This window comes from Rhinoderma darwinii, chromosome 6, assembly GCF_050947455.1.
Source record: "Rhinoderma darwinii isolate aRhiDar2 chromosome 6, aRhiDar2.hap1, whole genome shotgun sequence".
NCBI lineage: Eukaryota > Metazoa > Chordata > Amphibia > Anura > Rhinodermatidae > Rhinoderma > Rhinoderma darwinii.
In genome coordinates this window covers 44,565,197-44,582,629 of record NC_134692.1, presented here as the reverse complement: position 1 = coordinate 44,582,629, position 17,433 = coordinate 44,565,197, and the positions used below count along the sequence as shown (strand labels likewise).

General features: G+C 40.4%; 1 protein-coding gene and 1 long non-coding RNA gene across 5 annotated transcripts in view; one reads left to right on the top strand and one right to left on the bottom strand.

The window, feature by feature from the left end:
• Window positions 1-17,433, bottom strand: part of LOC142655457 (uncharacterized) — an 88,049-nt gene that overhangs the window by 11,801 nt on the left and 58,815 nt on the right. The window contains exon 3 of the long non-coding RNA XR_012849496.1: window positions 12,328-12,459. This is a non-coding gene — a long non-coding RNA (uncharacterized LOC142655457). The remainder of the gene's footprint in view (window positions 1-12,327; window positions 12,460-17,433) is intronic.
• The window catches only part of UBE2F (ubiquitin conjugating enzyme E2 F (putative)), a 167,970-nt gene that overhangs the window by 141,487 nt on the left and 9,050 nt on the right, over window positions 1-17,433 (top strand). For all 4 annotated transcript variants that reach the window (XM_075829626.1, XM_075829625.1, XM_075829628.1 and 1 more), the window contains one exon: window positions 9,683-9,745. In XM_075829626.1, the coding sequence (XP_075685741.1) occupies window positions 9,683-9,745 (63 nt within the window). The remainder of the gene's footprint in view (window positions 1-9,682; window positions 9,746-17,433) is intronic.

Below are 17,433 nucleotides of genomic sequence, written 5' to 3'. Positions count from 1 at the left end.
TAAATTGTTCTCTTTACAACCTTTAAAATGTTTTGATCTCTGTTGTGCATAATAATTTGAAACCGTGCATGAGTTTTTTACTTCTAAAAAAAATCTGTTATCATTAGGAGATTTGTTCAATAAAATTTGCATTATACTCCAATGGTTGATAGCTTGAAGATTATACTGACTGTCATTTGCATCGACTATTTAGGAAAATCAGCGAAAAATAACATTTGCATAATAATTTGGAATGCGGTGTAAATGGGAAAACACTGGGTAAAACTGACATGGAAAAGAACTTAAATGTACTGTTGCCTATTATTCCTAACTGTAGCAACCAGTGTCAGGCAGCTGCTGCCAAGGTAAATAAGTTCATGGGTAGCATCAAAACAGGCATAGATGTGCACAATGAGAAAATAGTTCTATCACTTTACAAAACACTCGTCAGACTGCATATGGAATAGAATATTGTGGACAGATTGACACCATTGTACACCAAAGACATAGTAGAGCTTAAAGGCAATGTGTTGCCAGAAAAACATGTTGTTTTTTTTTAAATTAAACATTTAGTGTGTGGGTGATTAAACATTGTTCAAATTTTTTTTATTTTTTTCACGAGTCAGGAAATATTATAAATTGGATTCAAATTTATAGTATTTACCATTTCTGGTCACTAGATGGAGCCATTCCCAAAAGTATGTGGTAAAGCAACCACATAGCTTTTCTGCTGCAAAATTGGGTAAAAAGCCCTCGCTCTAGTGAGCTCTCACCATCCCCCCCTCCTTTATCCTGGCTAGTGCCGGGATAAACGAGGGGTTTGAACGGTGTAACCTCCTACACTGTGTGTCGCCATTTTTTGAGCTAACACACAGTGTAGTAGGTTTACATACAGTAGTAAACACACACAAACACGAACATACATTGAAATCTCTTACCTGCTCCTGCCGCCGCGGCTCCCTCCGGCCCGTCCGCTCCGTCTGCTGCCGCTGGTCCAAGTGCACAAGTCCGGAAGCCGCGACCGGAAGTAGTAATATTACTGTCCGGCCGCGACTTCCGGTCCACAGGAAAATGGCGCCGGACGGCGCCAATTTCAAATTGGACTGTGTGGGAGCGGCGCATGCGCAGTTCCCACACAGACGCCGTACACACAAGTGAATGGGACGGGAGCCGTTCGCAGTCCCTATGGGACTGTGGCTGCCGTATTCCATGTCTGTATGTGTCGTTAATCGACACACACAGAAATGGAACAAAAAATGGCAGCCCCCATAGGGAAGACAAAGTGTAAAAATAAGAAAAAGTAAAACACAAACACACAAATAAATATAAACGTTTTTAACTCCTTAATGACCGGGCATGTTTGTACCTTAATGACCAAGCCAGATTTGTCAAATCTGGTATGTCTGACTTTATCAGAGAATAACTCTGTGAAAGTTTTGAATATCCAAGTAATTCTGACATTGTTTTTTCGTCACATGTTGTACTTTATTTTAGTGGTAAAAGTAGACTGATACGATTTGCGGAAATTAATTAAAAAATAGAGAAATTGAAGAAATTTTGTAAAAATTATCATTTTTCCCTTTTTTTAACTGCAATATGTGACATATGTACATACATACTGTACAATTTTTTTAATTAAATATATATTTCCATCTCTTTACTCTATTTTGGCAGCACTTTTGAAAAAAAATTTTTTTTTTTGAGCAATTTGGAGGACTTACAAATTTAGTAATCATTTTATACATTTTGAAGTACATTTTGTTTTCCTGCACCAAGCCAGGTTTTCAGAGGCTCATAGGTGTCAGAATGGTGGAAACCCCCACAAGTGATCCCATTTTGAAAACTACACCCCTTAAGGTATTTATTAAGGGGTGTTGTAAGTATTTTGACCCCACAGTTTTTTTGTAAGAATTCATGCAAAGCAGGCGTAAAAAAATATAATTTCACTTTTTTCATAAAAGTATCACTTTGAAGACCGATTTCTGTGTAAAACGACCATGAGAATGAAGAAACACACCCCAAAATCTATCACCCTGTTTCTCCTGTTTTCAAAAATGCCCCCATTGTGACCCTAATGCATTGCTTGGACACACGACAGGGCCCGAAAGGGAGGGAGCACCCGGAGGCTTTCAGGACTCATATTTTGCTTGAAAATGTTTTAGGCCCCACTGTACATTTGGAGAGGTTTTGAGCTACCAGAGCGATAGAATCTCCCCATAAATGACCCCATTTAGAAAACTAGACCCCTTAAGGTATTTATCTAGGGGTGTAGTGCGTACTTTGACCCCACAGTTTTTTGCTAAATTTAATGCATAGCAGGTGAAAAAAAAACAAAAAACACTTTTTTCATAAAAGTATCACTTTGAAGACCGATTTCTGTGTAAAACGACCATGAGAATGAAGAAACACACCCCAAAATATATCACCCTGTTTCTCCTGTTTTCAAAAATGCCCCCATTGTGACCCTAATGCATTGCTTGGACACACGACAGGGCCCGAAAGGGAGGGAGCACCCGGAGGCTTTCAGGACTCATATTTTGCTTGAAAATGTTTTAGGCCCCACTGTACATTTGGAGAGGCTTTGAGCTGCCAGAACGATAGAAACTCCCCATAAACGACCCCATTTAGAAAACTAGACCCCATAAGGTATTTATTTAGGGGTATAGTAAGTATTTTGACCCCACAGTTTTTTGCTAAATTTAATGCATATCAGGTGAAAAAAAAATATAATTTCACTTTTTTCATAAAAGTATTTGTTTGAAGACCGATTTCTTTGTAAAGCGAACATGAAAATTAAGAAACACACCCCAAAATCTATCACCCTCTTTCTCCTGTTTTCAAAAATACCCACATTGTGGCCCTAATGCGTTGTTTGGACACACGGCAGGGCCCCAAAGGAAGGGAGCACCCGGAAGCTTTCAGGACTCATATTTTGCTTGAAAATGTTTTAGGCCCCACTGTACATTTGGAGAAGCTTTGAGCTGCCAGAACGATAGAAACTGCCCATAAACGACCCCATTTCGAAAACTAGACCCCATAAGGTATTTATCTAGGGGTATAGTAAGTATTTTGACCACACAGGTTTTTCGCTAAATATATTGGAATTAGTCTGTAAAAATTACAATTTACTTTTTTTCTGAAACAACATAGAAATTTTTATTTACAAGGAATAACGAAGAAAATGCACCCCAACATTTGTAAAGCAATGTCTCCCGATTACGACAATACCCCATATGTGGTAATAAACTGCTGTTTGGACCCACAGCAGGGCTCAGAAGGGAAGGAGCGCCATTTGGATTTATGATTTTGCTGGAATGGTTTTCGGTGCCATGTCGCATTTGCAATGCACTGGAGGGACCAAAACAGTGGAAACCCCCCAAAAGTGACCCCATTTTGGAAAAACCTTCAAGGAATTTTTCTAGGGGTATAGCGAGCATTTACACCACACGGGTCTTTTGCAGAGTTTATTAGAATTAGGGCGCGAAAATTAATATCAACATTTTTTCCACTAAAATGTTGCATTTTCTCATTTTCACAAGGGATAAAGGAGGAAAAAAACAACCATTTTTTATAAAGCAATTTCTCCCGAGTACAGAAATACCCCACATGTGGTCATACGTTTTTTTCATTAGAAATGAATTAACCCTTTCAGGACTGATCCAGTTTTTGCTTTCTGATTTTAGATTTTCCCTCCCCGCTTTCCAAGAGCCATAACTTTTTTATTTTTCCATCAATAGAGCGGTGTGAGGGCTTATTTGTTGCGGGACAATCTGTAGTTTTCATTGGTACCATTTTGGGGTACGTGCGTTTTTTTTTTAATCACTTTTTGTTAATTTTTTTTGCAATCCTGAGCAAAAAACAGGAATTCTGACACCGTTTTTTAGGTTTTCTTTTTGCGGCGCTCACCATACGCTATAAATTACATTGTTACTTTATTCTGCGGGTCGGTACGATTACGGCGATACCATATGTATATAGGTTTGTTCCTTTTTTTTAGCGTTTGCACAATAAAATGACTTATTTATAAACAAAAAAAATTTCTGTGTCACCATATTCTGAGAGCCGTAATTTTTTTATTTTTTAGTCAAAAAAGCTGTGTAAGGGCTTGTTTTTTGCGGGACGGATAGAAGTTTTTATCGGTATTATTTTCGGGTACATGCGACTTTTTGATCACTTTTTATTCTTTATTTAGGGAGCGGTTGTGACCAAAAAAATTGTGATTCTGTCGTCGTTTTTTATTGATTTTTTTTGGGGTGTTCATCGTGCGGGGAAAATAACATTACAGTTTTATAGTTGGGGTCGTTACGAACGCGGTGATACAAAATATGTGTACTTTTTTAACGTGTTCATTTTTTTTCTATAATAAAAGACTTATTATAGGAAAAAAAGCATTTTGTGTTTATAGAACTTATAACTTTTATTTTTACACTTTTTTTAAAACATTTTTATTACTTTTTTTTACTTTTTTTACTTGTCCCACTAGGGGACACTTAGTCTTGCAGCTTTGATCGCTGCTAGAGTACATTACACTACACACGTAGTGTAATGTACTCCAACTGTCATTGTGACGTGACTGTCACACTGACAGGAAGCAGAGGAGGAACGGCCGGAGGCTGTTCCTCCGAGGCTTCCGTACATGGCAACCCGGAGGTCATTATCTGACCTCCGATTGCCGTGACAAGCATCGGTAGCCCCCACGATCACTTCGTGGGGGCTGCCGATGTGCTTCAAACCACTTAAATGCGGCGACGGCAATCCGTCGCCGCACTTAAGGGGTTAACTGCCGAAAGCAGCGGCGATGGTCCGCTGTCCGGCGAGACTGATGTCTCAGCTGTCTAGGACAGCTGTCAGCGCGGGTCTGTCACTCTGTGTTTACACAGAGTGACAGTTTGAAATGCGGACGAAAATGCACGTCCTGGTGCGGGAACTAGCAGCCGACCAGGACGTGCATTTTCGTCCTTGGTCGTGAAAGGGTTAATAAAGCACTAACATCTTGAACATATGAAATTTTTTTTTGTGATGACACTGTTCCTTTAAGCAGGTTCAAAGGCAGCAACCAAAGTAATAAAAAATTTTGAGTACCTCGCCCCACTTATTCCAGTTGTTAAAATTGGGTTTATTCCGTTTAAAAAAGATATGGCTAAGGGGTGACCTAATAACTCTATAAAAAAAAAAAAAACAGTCCAGAGATCTGTCTATTGATCTTTTTATACCTAGGACTGTAACTATAACAATGGGGCATCCACTACATCTAGAGGAAAGAAGATATTTTTTTCTTCTAAGATGAGGAAAATTGTATTCTGACTCATGGGGTTTTTGCCTTCCTCTGGATCAACAATGAGAATAACACAGTGTAGACTCATAGAATTATATGGTGTATTATGAATCTGTACAATACAGATTCACAATACAGTCATGTCCATGAGCTCTTAGTACATAGATATATATATGCTACCCTTAACTAAGGCAGCACTCCGGTTTTAGCTCTTTTCTTTATTATTGGTCTGAGTGGATCTGCACTTCAAAGGGAATGTCTCATGTATTTCGTTTTAGTTTCATAAAATAGATGTAATGTGTTTTTTTTTTGTTTTCAGCAATTTTTTCTATTTTTAAAAATGTTCCTGTGGCAGCCATGTTTGATGCACACACTTACTGTATTGTCTGTTTAGACAGTACCGAAGGGTGTGTGTGCACTTTATGCAGCTAAAATGATTGAGAATCTGTTAATAAATGTCATAGACTATTAGTGTCCAGCAAGTGCTGATGTGCAGCCCCCTCCCCAGAGACGCTTGTTCTTCGGCTAATCAGATCTTTTATCCGGCCAAAAATATGGTCGCTAGTTGGCCGCACATCTCTCTGTGTAAACAGGGAGAAGGTGCTGCCAGCATGATGCAAATGCATGGGGACGAACAATAGCATTGACGATCGTTGCTCCTTGTGTGTGACACTAACGAGCACCGAATGATATGCTGTATGATCGATGATCGTTTGTTTGTTTTTTTGTCCAGTATCGGGCCTTGTAAAAGCACTTTTAAACACGGGCAGATATGTGCCCATAATGAGCGCCCAGTACTGATAATTACAGGTCGGTCACCACTCATTTAAACCGGGCCAAAATAAATTGTATGGGCACGAACAATCGTTTATACAATTGTCTGGTTCCCATACAGTTTACCTAATGTCGGCAGCACATACCCTGTTTAAACGGAGAGCTGTGTTGCCATTAACGATGGATTTCAGGGCAGGATAAAACATCCAATCAGCCAATGAACGAGCTCGTTCATTATGGCGTTGCTGCTCGTTCATCAGGTGATTGCTGCTCTGTTTACATCATTGAACTGTGTAAATAGGCATTTACATATCCTGCCTTATCTGGCCCTCAGCAAAACAAGAGCGCTGTCATGAACTCAATCACAGTCTAATGATATATTAGGCTATGTTCACATCTGCGTCAGTGTCCCGTTCTGACGTTCCATCGGAGCTTCCCGTCAGAACGCGACCCTGACTGAAACAAACGGAAACCATAGGTTGGTATGTCTCAGTTGTGCAACTGTTCCGTAATTTTGACTGAATCAATACCGATACGTTATTCATTCCGTCAAAATGACGGAACCCTTGCACAACTGAGACAAACGGAAACCATTGGCACCGGATCCGTCACCATTGAAGTCAATGGTGATGCAAACGGAAACCTATGGTTCCCGTTTGTTTCAGTCAGGGCTCCATTCTGACGGAAAGCTCAGACGGAACGTCAGAATAGAGCCCTGACGCAGATGTGAACGAAGCCTTAGTTTATACATCAAAGTTGACATGTAAGCTACAGAGAACAGGAAGGAAAATCCTATTGTGACTGCTCTAGTGGCCGGTGTGAAAACTGAAATATTTCAAGTATTTCAAAAGCCTGATTTAAAATATTATGTAATGATACATTTTTGTCTGTTTCTCCCCAATGAAATAAATATACACAATCGTCTGAGTCGAGCATTCATGTTTATAGGGAGATCGGGGACTGAAAGCCATATGAGCGTTTGGCTGACATCTGTCATAGGCTGAGTTCACATCACCGGTTTCCATTTCCTTTGTTCTGTTCCATCATAGAAGTAGAACACCAAAACTAACGGACACTAACACCGCCCAACGAATTCATTGACTGTAATAGTTTTTAATAGCATCTGTCATTATTTCCGGACAAAATACCGCTGCATGTTGCACTGATTTGTCTGTGATTTCGGTGAAATCTAACAGAGCCTCCAATGCAGATGTAAACTTAACCCTATGTTTTTAGGCAGCTTTACAATAACTCATAAGGTTTCTGTGCAATCCTATGTAAAATCACATAACACATTATAACATAATGTGTTGTGAAATAGCAAGCTCGGCCTTGCTACATGTAAATAAAGACAATGTACTTCACAGTTTTGGATATTATGGGCACTTAAAGAACCCCTCCGGATTTTTATTTCTTTTGCCTACCGTTTGCAAATGTAATGTAGTCATATGTATTACTTTAACTGGTGCTGTTTTTAACAGAACTCCATTCCGTGCCGTGGTGGGGGTCACATGATCTGTATTCTGACAACCCAAATCCTATAGCGTCTACTGTAGAAACCGGAGGTCTGTCAATGCAAGTCTATGAGACTTACATCGAGGCTCTCATAGAGTTGCATTGAGAGCCTGACTACCAGTCCCTACAGAAAACGCTGTAGGATACACATAGTCAGAATGGAGATCACATGACCCCCCACGGCGGCCCGGGACAGAGGAATCCGTGAAATACAACTCCAGGTAAGTCAATACACATGTCTACGTTGCACTTGGGGAGGGCAAAAAAAAAGATCTGGAGTGCTTTAAATTATTAAATTGTACATGATTTAGGATGGTTAGCCAATAAAGGTATCATACCTATTATACTTTTGTCTTTTTTGACACAAAAGTATTTAACATTTCATATAGGACACAAGTTAGAAAGCAATGCAGATCTAAAGAACCTTTATCACTGGTTTTGAGTTACAATCGATGGTGTATCACAATGAATCTCTTGGGACACTTCAATCCCCTTGAGTCATTCTTCAGGAAATTGTGCTTAGGAGTGAATGAGCCTAAAGCTGACTGCCGATGATCTCATGCGTATTGTGGCCTCCTGACTGTTTCCCAGACGGCAGATGTTTCTGCGGGAAATAAGCTGCTACCACAGGGGTCTGGCATTGGCTTATTCCCCTCTCAACATTGAAATGAACACGCACGCTTGGTTCGGCTGACAGCTATGTCATGTCTATGAGCAAATATTAAATGTGAGAAAAAGGTCGGCACTGCTTTGGCTCTTTGAGCACTACGAGTCTCAATAATCAGACAACCACATAGGTCTAAACGGGTTCAATTGAATCCAAAACAGGTGGTACTCGGTTGTGGGATTAGACAAGCACAGGTATAATAGCAAAAAGCAGAAAAAATCCACGGCACTAGTATAATAGCAAAAAGCAGAAAAAATCCACGGCACTAGTATAATAGTAAAAAGCAGAAAAAATCCACGGCACTAGTATAATAGTAAAAAGTAGAAAAAATCTACGGCCGTTTTGCGTGTACCCACGCTTTGTCAAGGCCTTGACAAAGCGTGGGTACACACGAAACCGCCATAGGCTTGTGCTCCACATCCATACTGCCTTTATTTGCCTAACGCGACAGTAAATGAAAATTCTACTGAATGGTGAGTGCTGTGGATTTTTTTCAACTTTTTACCGTCATGTCTATGGCCAGCTTAAAGGGAATCGGTCACGTGGAACATGCAGTCTGAACTGTAGGCAGCATCTTTTAGAACAGGAGGAGCTGAGAAGATTGATATGTTTCGTAGGAAAAGATTTAGTAGAACTTATATTTTTATTCATTTCAATCCCTTTTTGTGTCCTGGGTTTAGGAGTCCAGCGGGCGGCCTCACTCAATGAGTGACAGCTATGAGTGACATTGCACATTTATACACGGAAGAGTCAATCATTGAAAAGGACCTCCCACTGGAATCCTATTCCCAGAATTAACAGGGATTTAAATGAATTAAAATAAAAGCTCTTCTGAATATTTCCCTACAAAACGTTATATCAATCTGCTCAGCTCCCCCTGCTCTGTAATATGATGTCTGCAGATCAGACTGTATGTTCAATGGGAAAGGTTCCCTTTAAGAGGTTTCTCGGTCACTGAATCAGTCTAAAGGATGAAGCTTCAGAAAGGGCTTTGACCAATCACAGTTACTGAGCAGGTCATATGACCCTTTTTATATATTTTACATATGCTCCTTTGTTCTCTTCTCTTCCGTATAGAAATGTAGACCCTGTCCTGCCACGCTATGTGGTCGGGTATTCTGAATGAAATCTTTCTGCTGTTCTTTGGCGTATGTGTATAATAACTACAGCTTTTATGCCCTCATTTCATAAAGTGCAGCCGTATGTTTATAAGATGTGCAATGATATTGTTCTATTCAGCAACATCTTGTTATGATTTCATGACAGAAATAAGTGGGATTGGGCATCTCGGCAGAACCATCTTCAGGCAGGTTTACAGAACGCACAATTTGGAAGGCAAAATCTAAACCTTGATTGAACGTTTAGGTGGAGCCTGTGCCAAAACTGGAAAGTGTGTCCATGAGCCAGTCATTTACAATCCTATTCTGTGTGAAATCTTTTCCTTTTTGTGAAATATTTATTTCTTCCTGTAGGATCTATTAAATTTTGACGATCCTTTGAACATTGAAGCAGCAGAACACCATTTGAGAGATAAGGTAAGGGTCCAGGCTCAAGTGCACCCTCGCTATTTTTCTGATCTTTTCATTATATACACTCTTTTTGTTACTTGTTTTTTAAATCATATGAAACATAAAAAATGAAAGCAGAATTGGCATGTGTATATCTCTGCCGCTAAAAGACTTGGAGGGTCTGTGGAAATGGCCTTCTTTTGAAGATATTATATCCTCATCTCTTGCTCTCCGAGAAGAGGGGATGATGAAACGGCAGTGTAGACCGTAGAAAATATCTTTGTGACTGTATCTTGTTGATTTATGCTGACCATAACCGAGATTTTCATTTGGTCCAAGTAAAACTATGATCATTTTTTTTTGCAGCAGGCCCATTGATCTAGTGTGCTTGCGTTGAGATTTTTCTTAAAGAGGCTCTGTCACCAGATTTTGCAACCCCTATCTGCTATTGCAGCAGATCGGCGCTTCAATGTAGATAACAGTAACGTTTTTATTTTTAAAAAACGAGCATTTTTGGCCAAGTTATGACCATTTTTGTATCTATGCAAATGAGGCTTGCTAAAGTCCAAGTGGGCGTGTTTAAAGTAAAAGTCCAACTGGGCGTGTATTATGTGTGTTACATCGGGGCGTGTTTACTTCTTTTACTAGCTGGGCGTTCTGACGAGAAGTATCATCCACTTCTCTTCAGAACGCCCAGCTTCTGGCAGTGCAGACACAGCCGTGTTCTCGAGAGATCACGCTGTGACGTCACTCACTTCCTGCCCCAGGTCCTGCATCGTGTCGGCACCAGAGGCTACAGTTGATTCTGCAGCAGCATCAGCGTTTGCAGGTAAGTAGCTACATCGACTTACCTGCAAATGCCGATGCTGCTGCAGAATCAACTGTAGCCTCTGGTGCCGATGTGTCCTCGCTCGTCCGACACGATGCAGGACCTGTGAGTGACGTCACAGCGTGATCTCGAGAGAACACGCTCTGTGTCTGCACTGCCAGAAGCTGGGCGTTGTGAAGAGAAGTTGATGATACTTCTCGTCAGAACGCCCAGCTAGTAAAAGAAGTAAACACGCCCCGATGTAACACACATAATACACGCCCAGTTGGACTTTTACTTTAAACACGCCCAGTTGGACTTTTGCAAGCCTCATTTGCATAAATACAAAAATGGTCATAACTTGGCCAAAAATGCTCGTTTTTTTAAAATAAAAACGTTACTGTAATCTACATTGCAGCGCCTATCTGCTGCAATAGCAGATAGGGGTTGAAAAATCTGGTGACAGAGCCTCTTGAACTATTTACGACAAAACCACATCATCAAGAAAGCAGCTTTTAAATTAAGGAAAGAACCCCTATTTTTTCCGAAACGCGTCAGGTGTATTTTGGTCTGTGTGAGCCACCGTTTCACTAGTGATGTCACTAGGTGCTAGCGTTTCTGCGCTGGACATTGGTTTTGCTGGAACGCCATGAGCTGGGGCGCCCTGCATACACAAGACGGATCTGTAAACACACTTCTGAAGTGCCGGAACCTCTACAGAACTGAAGTATAAGTTCTTATAAGAATCGGACTCGCATAGCAGCAAGTTGGAACACAAAGGTCAATTGGCAGCTATACTAGTGATATCATCTGAACAGTGGTGATTCTTTCTCTATTGCAAGTGCCTAGTTAGCATTTCATTACCGCACTTTTAAGAATCCTTTAATGTATAGTATGAGCAGTGGAGAACTGTGGATGCAAATACATTTAGCGACCTATATGAGTTGTTTGGAATATAGGAATTTTGTGGGTGCTACAGTTCGTTATTCATATATTCAAGGTGTGTTTAGTGCAAACTCTTTTATATTATAAAAGTTAATATGAAGCTCTGGGTTATAACACGTTACGGGGGAAATCTAGCTATGAATAATCTTCTGGCATGTCATAGATTCATGCAGTAAGATATCATTGGCAGATTTCCCAAACTCCTATCTCCACCTATTGCCAGAAAGAAGAGGCTATGGTAGTAAATCACGCTCAAAATTCTAAGTAAAACACAATTGATTTTAGTAACCCTTTTTTTTTATTTATTTTTTTATTTTACTGTTGTGTCAGAGGGTTTCATTGAGTGGCTTTAATGGGGTTTGGTCACTAGTCCTTGAAATTTGTTGAGGATCAAATTCACAAGCTCCAGGGATGTAAAAATTTCTAACATGTCTCTGACTTTTTGAGGATATTTGTACAAATTTGTTTTATCCGAAAATGTGGTAGAATTTTATTAAGTCACACCCTTTACAAGCTGGAGCAGTTGCTTTAATAGCGCCGTATGAATGTTAATGGTTCAAGTTCCCTGACGCTACCCATTCTAAAGCACAGAGAAGACTTGTCAGCACCTTATAGCTGCAAACCCTTTTAAAAGTGAAATCTCGTCGTCTAATTTTCATACAGGTCATTTTTTAGCCGTCTGACAGAAGGGACACTAGTCTTAGACATTAATTATAAAAACCTTGATTTCCGGTCTCAAAAATAATTAGTGAATACATAAAACTTTGTAATCCCTCATATTATGGAAGAGTAGCATCTTCTTCACCCTTCTGTGGTTCACAATGCTATAAATCTCCTCTGTTACTAAAAGACTTACTTTTTGGTGACGCAGTAACTAAAGACGTGGAGAGGGGGATATTCTCTGCCTCCGCCTGTATGTGTGAGAGGAGAGGAGGAAGCAGCTGATTCGAGCACACCGCTCCGCTCTACATCAGAAAGAGCCCGCCCACTGCACAGTTAGAGAGAAAAAAAATAGTTAAAGCGAAAATATGGTTAGACACAATAGGGATAATTTATTATCTGCTTTACTTTTTTTTTTAAAACTCACATTTTATGACACCCACCATATTTGTGCTAAAATTTGCAGCTACTTCTCTTTCCTATCATGACTTTTAAAAAGGAATGAAAAAAGTGGGCGGGTTTAATCAGGAGGGGCGGGTTCAACAAGAATGGACAGGGACAGCAAGTTTCTGACAGATTTATGATTTTTAAAGACCGAAAATGGCGTAAATTGTAGCGCAAATCAAGGCCTGCTCATAGCAGTCATATATTTATTTTTCTTACCTTAGGACTGTCTAAGATGCGCCAAATTTATTACAAGTCATGCGCGTCTTAATAAATTTGGCGCATTTCACTCCGAAGTACTTCAGTTTAAGACTGGAGTATAAAAAAGGCCAGTCTTAATAAATTTCCCCCAATATTTCTGTCTTCTCTACATCTCACACTTCTACTGCTGCCTAATGAGGGATTGAGAATTTTTAAACCCATTTTCATATGTGGTTTAACTGTAGAGCAACCTGGTGTATTGGTATTTTTAAAAGACAAGGTAATGTAAGCTTTCATCACCAATATCCATGATCCCCGTCTTGACCAACATGCGAGGTGCAGTCATGATCACAAGTAACTCTACAATTCCCTGTGGTCATGGACCAGCAATGTGGCTACAAGGTTAAACTCATTGTTGTCTTTTTATTATAACCCTGTACACAGATGATTTCCCACATACACTGGAGAATTTAACTTTGACAGCGCTCGGTGCGGGATGTGTGAATAGAGGTGGAGTGGTGTCATTATACAAATGTCAACTTACACATTCTGTTTATAGAATGTATGTGTGCGTGTTCACCTGTCTGGCCTTGATTTGACATGAACTTTTATTCAAAAGCGCATGAAAAAGTCATGTCATATAATTAAACAGAAAATCCTATTTCCAGAACCGTGCGGTGTGACTGTCTTATTCTCGTTATATGTTAAATCTTAGACTATTGGCCCAGAATTCGCGTACGCTACATATTAAGGTTACATACTCCAATAACCCAACAGTTTTATGACGTCACTGTTTTTCTTGTGTGCCTCTTCCTGAACGTGAGAGATTTCAGTAAGAAGCAATGTGGTCAGCAGCTCCAAAGAACAATGATAATAAATATAGTCATTCCGGTATAGCAGAAACTATATGTATATGGTAATATGCAGCAGTTGTTAGTAGACTTTTACTATAAAGCCTTTAGCAAGGAGGATGGAAAATATTGTAATTTCTTGGTCCAAAATTGTTTAAATCTTTTTTTTTTTTCTTTTTTTTTTTTAATCAAAGACAGAGCTAATTGTGCTTCTTATTATATTATTGTTCCGAAATGTTCAGATATATTTAGATTGAATGGTAACTGGGCCACAGAAGAACTTAAGTTCTAGCCATACGCATTCGATAGCTAACATCTATTCTTCCCGATTCCCCCGTACACATGCACACTTGGTCAGGAGAGGGGAGTAGGGTCCCTGCCAGACATCTCTGGTGACTTATCTTTCCTTGGAGAAAAAGGATCAGACATGTTGAAATCCAACTGCCTGAGCCTTCTCTACCCTGAATCTGCTATCTGGGGATGGTCAGATGCCCCTGCCACACACACACACACACACACACACACACACACACACACACTTTCTGTGGCCACCTTTATTGTCTATCCACTTTGCCACTAGCCGATATCTATACTTTTTTTTCTCGATCAACTTGAAGGAACCATACCAGGTTTGTCTTTGGATGGGATTAAAGATGACATGCCTGTTTTGGTACAGTTTTCTTTAATTAATCTGCTTTTTTTGCAAACAGACTAAGTATATAAAGTAGAATGACCTCCCAGTGACCGCTCTCTGCATTTATAGTGGTAAAAAGATATCACATTGAGAAACTCGAAGATGAGCTCACTAAAACAGCAAGACTAAATGAATGGTTGCAGGTTGAATATATGGCATGTAACTATTGTACTGTTTTATTGGCTTTGCTCTGACTATTAAGCCGAATCCCATGAGCCAGAGCTCGTGTTACCTTCTGTATGCAAGACGTCTTGTGATTTATGGCATTTGGTAATAAAAAGTAGATTAGTAGGTCACTGACTTGCTCTTTTGGTGTCATTAAAAAGTCTTTGTGATGTATTGTCTCTCGTGTACATATGATGTAAATTATGATTGTAGACCTAGAACATTTACTGATGTAGCAGGATGGACGCTGGGTCTGGTGAACTGGATTCAGCCACCGTTATTCTCTGAAATGAATTCCTTTGCTGTGTCCTGCTTTTATATGGGGTTCTGGACATATTGTACAAATTTTACTGCCCGGTCAACTTTTGGTAATTGTTCCTCAATATTCCCTCATAAAGAATTGAAAAGTTCAGTCTGTGTTTGAAAAGATATTACTTACTCCAGAAAGCTATGGGTTTTTTAGATTTAAGAGCGAATTAAAATGTCACAACCAATATGGCGGCACTTCCTGTTGTCACTTTTACAAAAATAGCTTCCAATTAGAGAGAGAGTAATCTGACTTTCATGGCATGTAACTTCAGTGAGGGTTCTAGATTACTTAAAGGGCTTTTCCAGTTTGGACATCACCTATCCACCTGAAGGGTCCCCTGATGATAAACTGAGGAAACGCAGCCCTGCAATTAATAGGCCGTTTATGTAATGCACTCATGAGCTGCGGCGTCCTCCATTGTTTGCTAGACCTTCGCTGTCTGCAGAATTTACTTCATTTTACCCAGTGGTGCATACATTGTTACAGACACAGATTTTATCCCTGTCCTAACTTCCCTTCCATATTCTACATTATAGTGTACTGTATGTCTCATTACAAAAACTCCCTGGATTAGGGAGCAATTTACACATTTTAAATTCTATGTATTGTGCTTTAATGTCCAGCTTCACTTTTTACCTATCATTAAGGTAATTTCTCCCCAATAAGCTCTTACAGACTCTATGTACAGCTCAACATAATATTTAAAAAGCTAGAAATAAATAATGCATTTTAGAAATGGAACTAGATTAAATAATTTAAGGTGATGTATTTTAAACTCCCACCTGCCCTCCTTACATTGACTAGAGAACTAGTTCATTTCATGGGCCTCTGTAGTTAAAAAAAACAAAAAAAAAAAAAACATTTGCTGACTACAGCAATATGTAGTCATACAATTTAGGGGTAGCAGTTCCCAACATGAGGTTCTAGTACCCTTAAATCATCAAGTATATTGAAATTCCATTTAAAAAAAAGAGAACAATTTAACAATTTGGCCCTCATGCTAGTAAAAGTTTTGTGGCGCTAATGTAGTCACTGGATCCATCTGAAATGACTAAGCTCTAAGTATAGTCAATAGCGTCCAGAATGAAGCACAGCAGCATAAAACTTGACCATGCAGTTTAAAGGGAGTCTGTCACCAGAAATCAAAGCAGCAGCATAGTAATATAGAGTAGCCCCGCCTGAATATAACGCGATTTTCATTTTTCAGATGAGTGGCTCTGTTGTAGCGATAAGAACTTTATTTTTCATAAGAAAATGAATAATACGGGGCCAGTCATGATCACGTCTTCTACACTTCCTGGCCCTGTCGATCAAAGAAGGAAGGAAGGGGGGGTCGGACTGGGGATCTAAGGTAGAGCAGTTTGGAGCAACAGTGACGCCCTCATTGCTCCAAAAAGTTAATTTGCATATGAATTGCATGTATAATATAGTAAAATTCCTTTACTTCTGCATTTGAAAATCCAGAAAGTCTAATAAACTGGCATTTGTTTCCAGCACAGGACTGCAATATAATGTGGAGCGGTATTTGCCACAGTGTTCCCTATAAGGTGCGCGGCCGCTCACCTTCCACTGTCCGTCCGTCCATGGGGGTGGTAGGCGGACACAGTGGTGTCCCTAGCACCGGAGGGGGCTCTGGTGCTAGCGACAGCCACATTCTCTTGTATGTGTGTCCTCAGGATGCAGATACAAACTAATACTATAGGCTGCAGGCTACGTTAGGCCTGCAGCCTATAAGGCTCTGGGAAGACTCCCTGCGCAGGCCGACGTGATGATGTCACTTCATCACGCTGGTCTGCGTATGCGTCCCGTCCGAGAGGCAGTGCAGCCCTATGTCTGCAAGGTGAGTAGAATATTTTTTTTATATACAGGGGGAGATTGTTGTGTGGCAGTATATACAGGAGGAGAGGGGGGCTGTGTAGCACAATATACAGGGGGAGAGGATTTCTGTGTGGCAGTATATACAAGGGATTGCAGTGTAGCACTATATACAAGGGGAGGGGGAATTGCTGTGTGGCAGTATATACAAGGGAAGGGGGGATTGCTGTGTGGCAGTACCTACAAGGGGAGGGGGATTGCAGTGTAGCACTATACAAGGGGAGGGGGGATTGCAGTGTAGCACTATATACAAGGGGAGCGGGAATTGCTGTGTGGCAGTATATACAATGGGAGGGGGGTTTACTGTGTGGCAGTTTATACAAGGGAAGGGAGGATTGCTGTTTGGCAGTATCAACAGGTGGGAAATGCTGTCTGGCAGTATATACAAGGGGAGGGGGGAATGCTGTGTGGCAGTATATACAAGGGGGCTGTGTATGGCGCTATCTACAGGGGGTATGTGTGGCGCGATCTACAGGGGGGGTGGCGTTTTTGGTCATCAAATCGCCCACCATTGATGGAGACTCGTCTTTCTCCCTAACTGCTCCGCTCACCAGCTGCAAAGACTTAGAGAGAACATTGATTCGCCAAGCTGTGGCCCTCTAACTGTTGCAAAACTACAACTCCCAGCATTTTCTGAAATCCTGCGGCTGTCACAATATGATGGAGGCTAACGTTTTGCAACAGTTGCAGAGCCACAGGTTGGGGAATACGGATGTTAAATTTCACAAAACCTGAAGCTGAAGACGGAGCATAGATAATGTC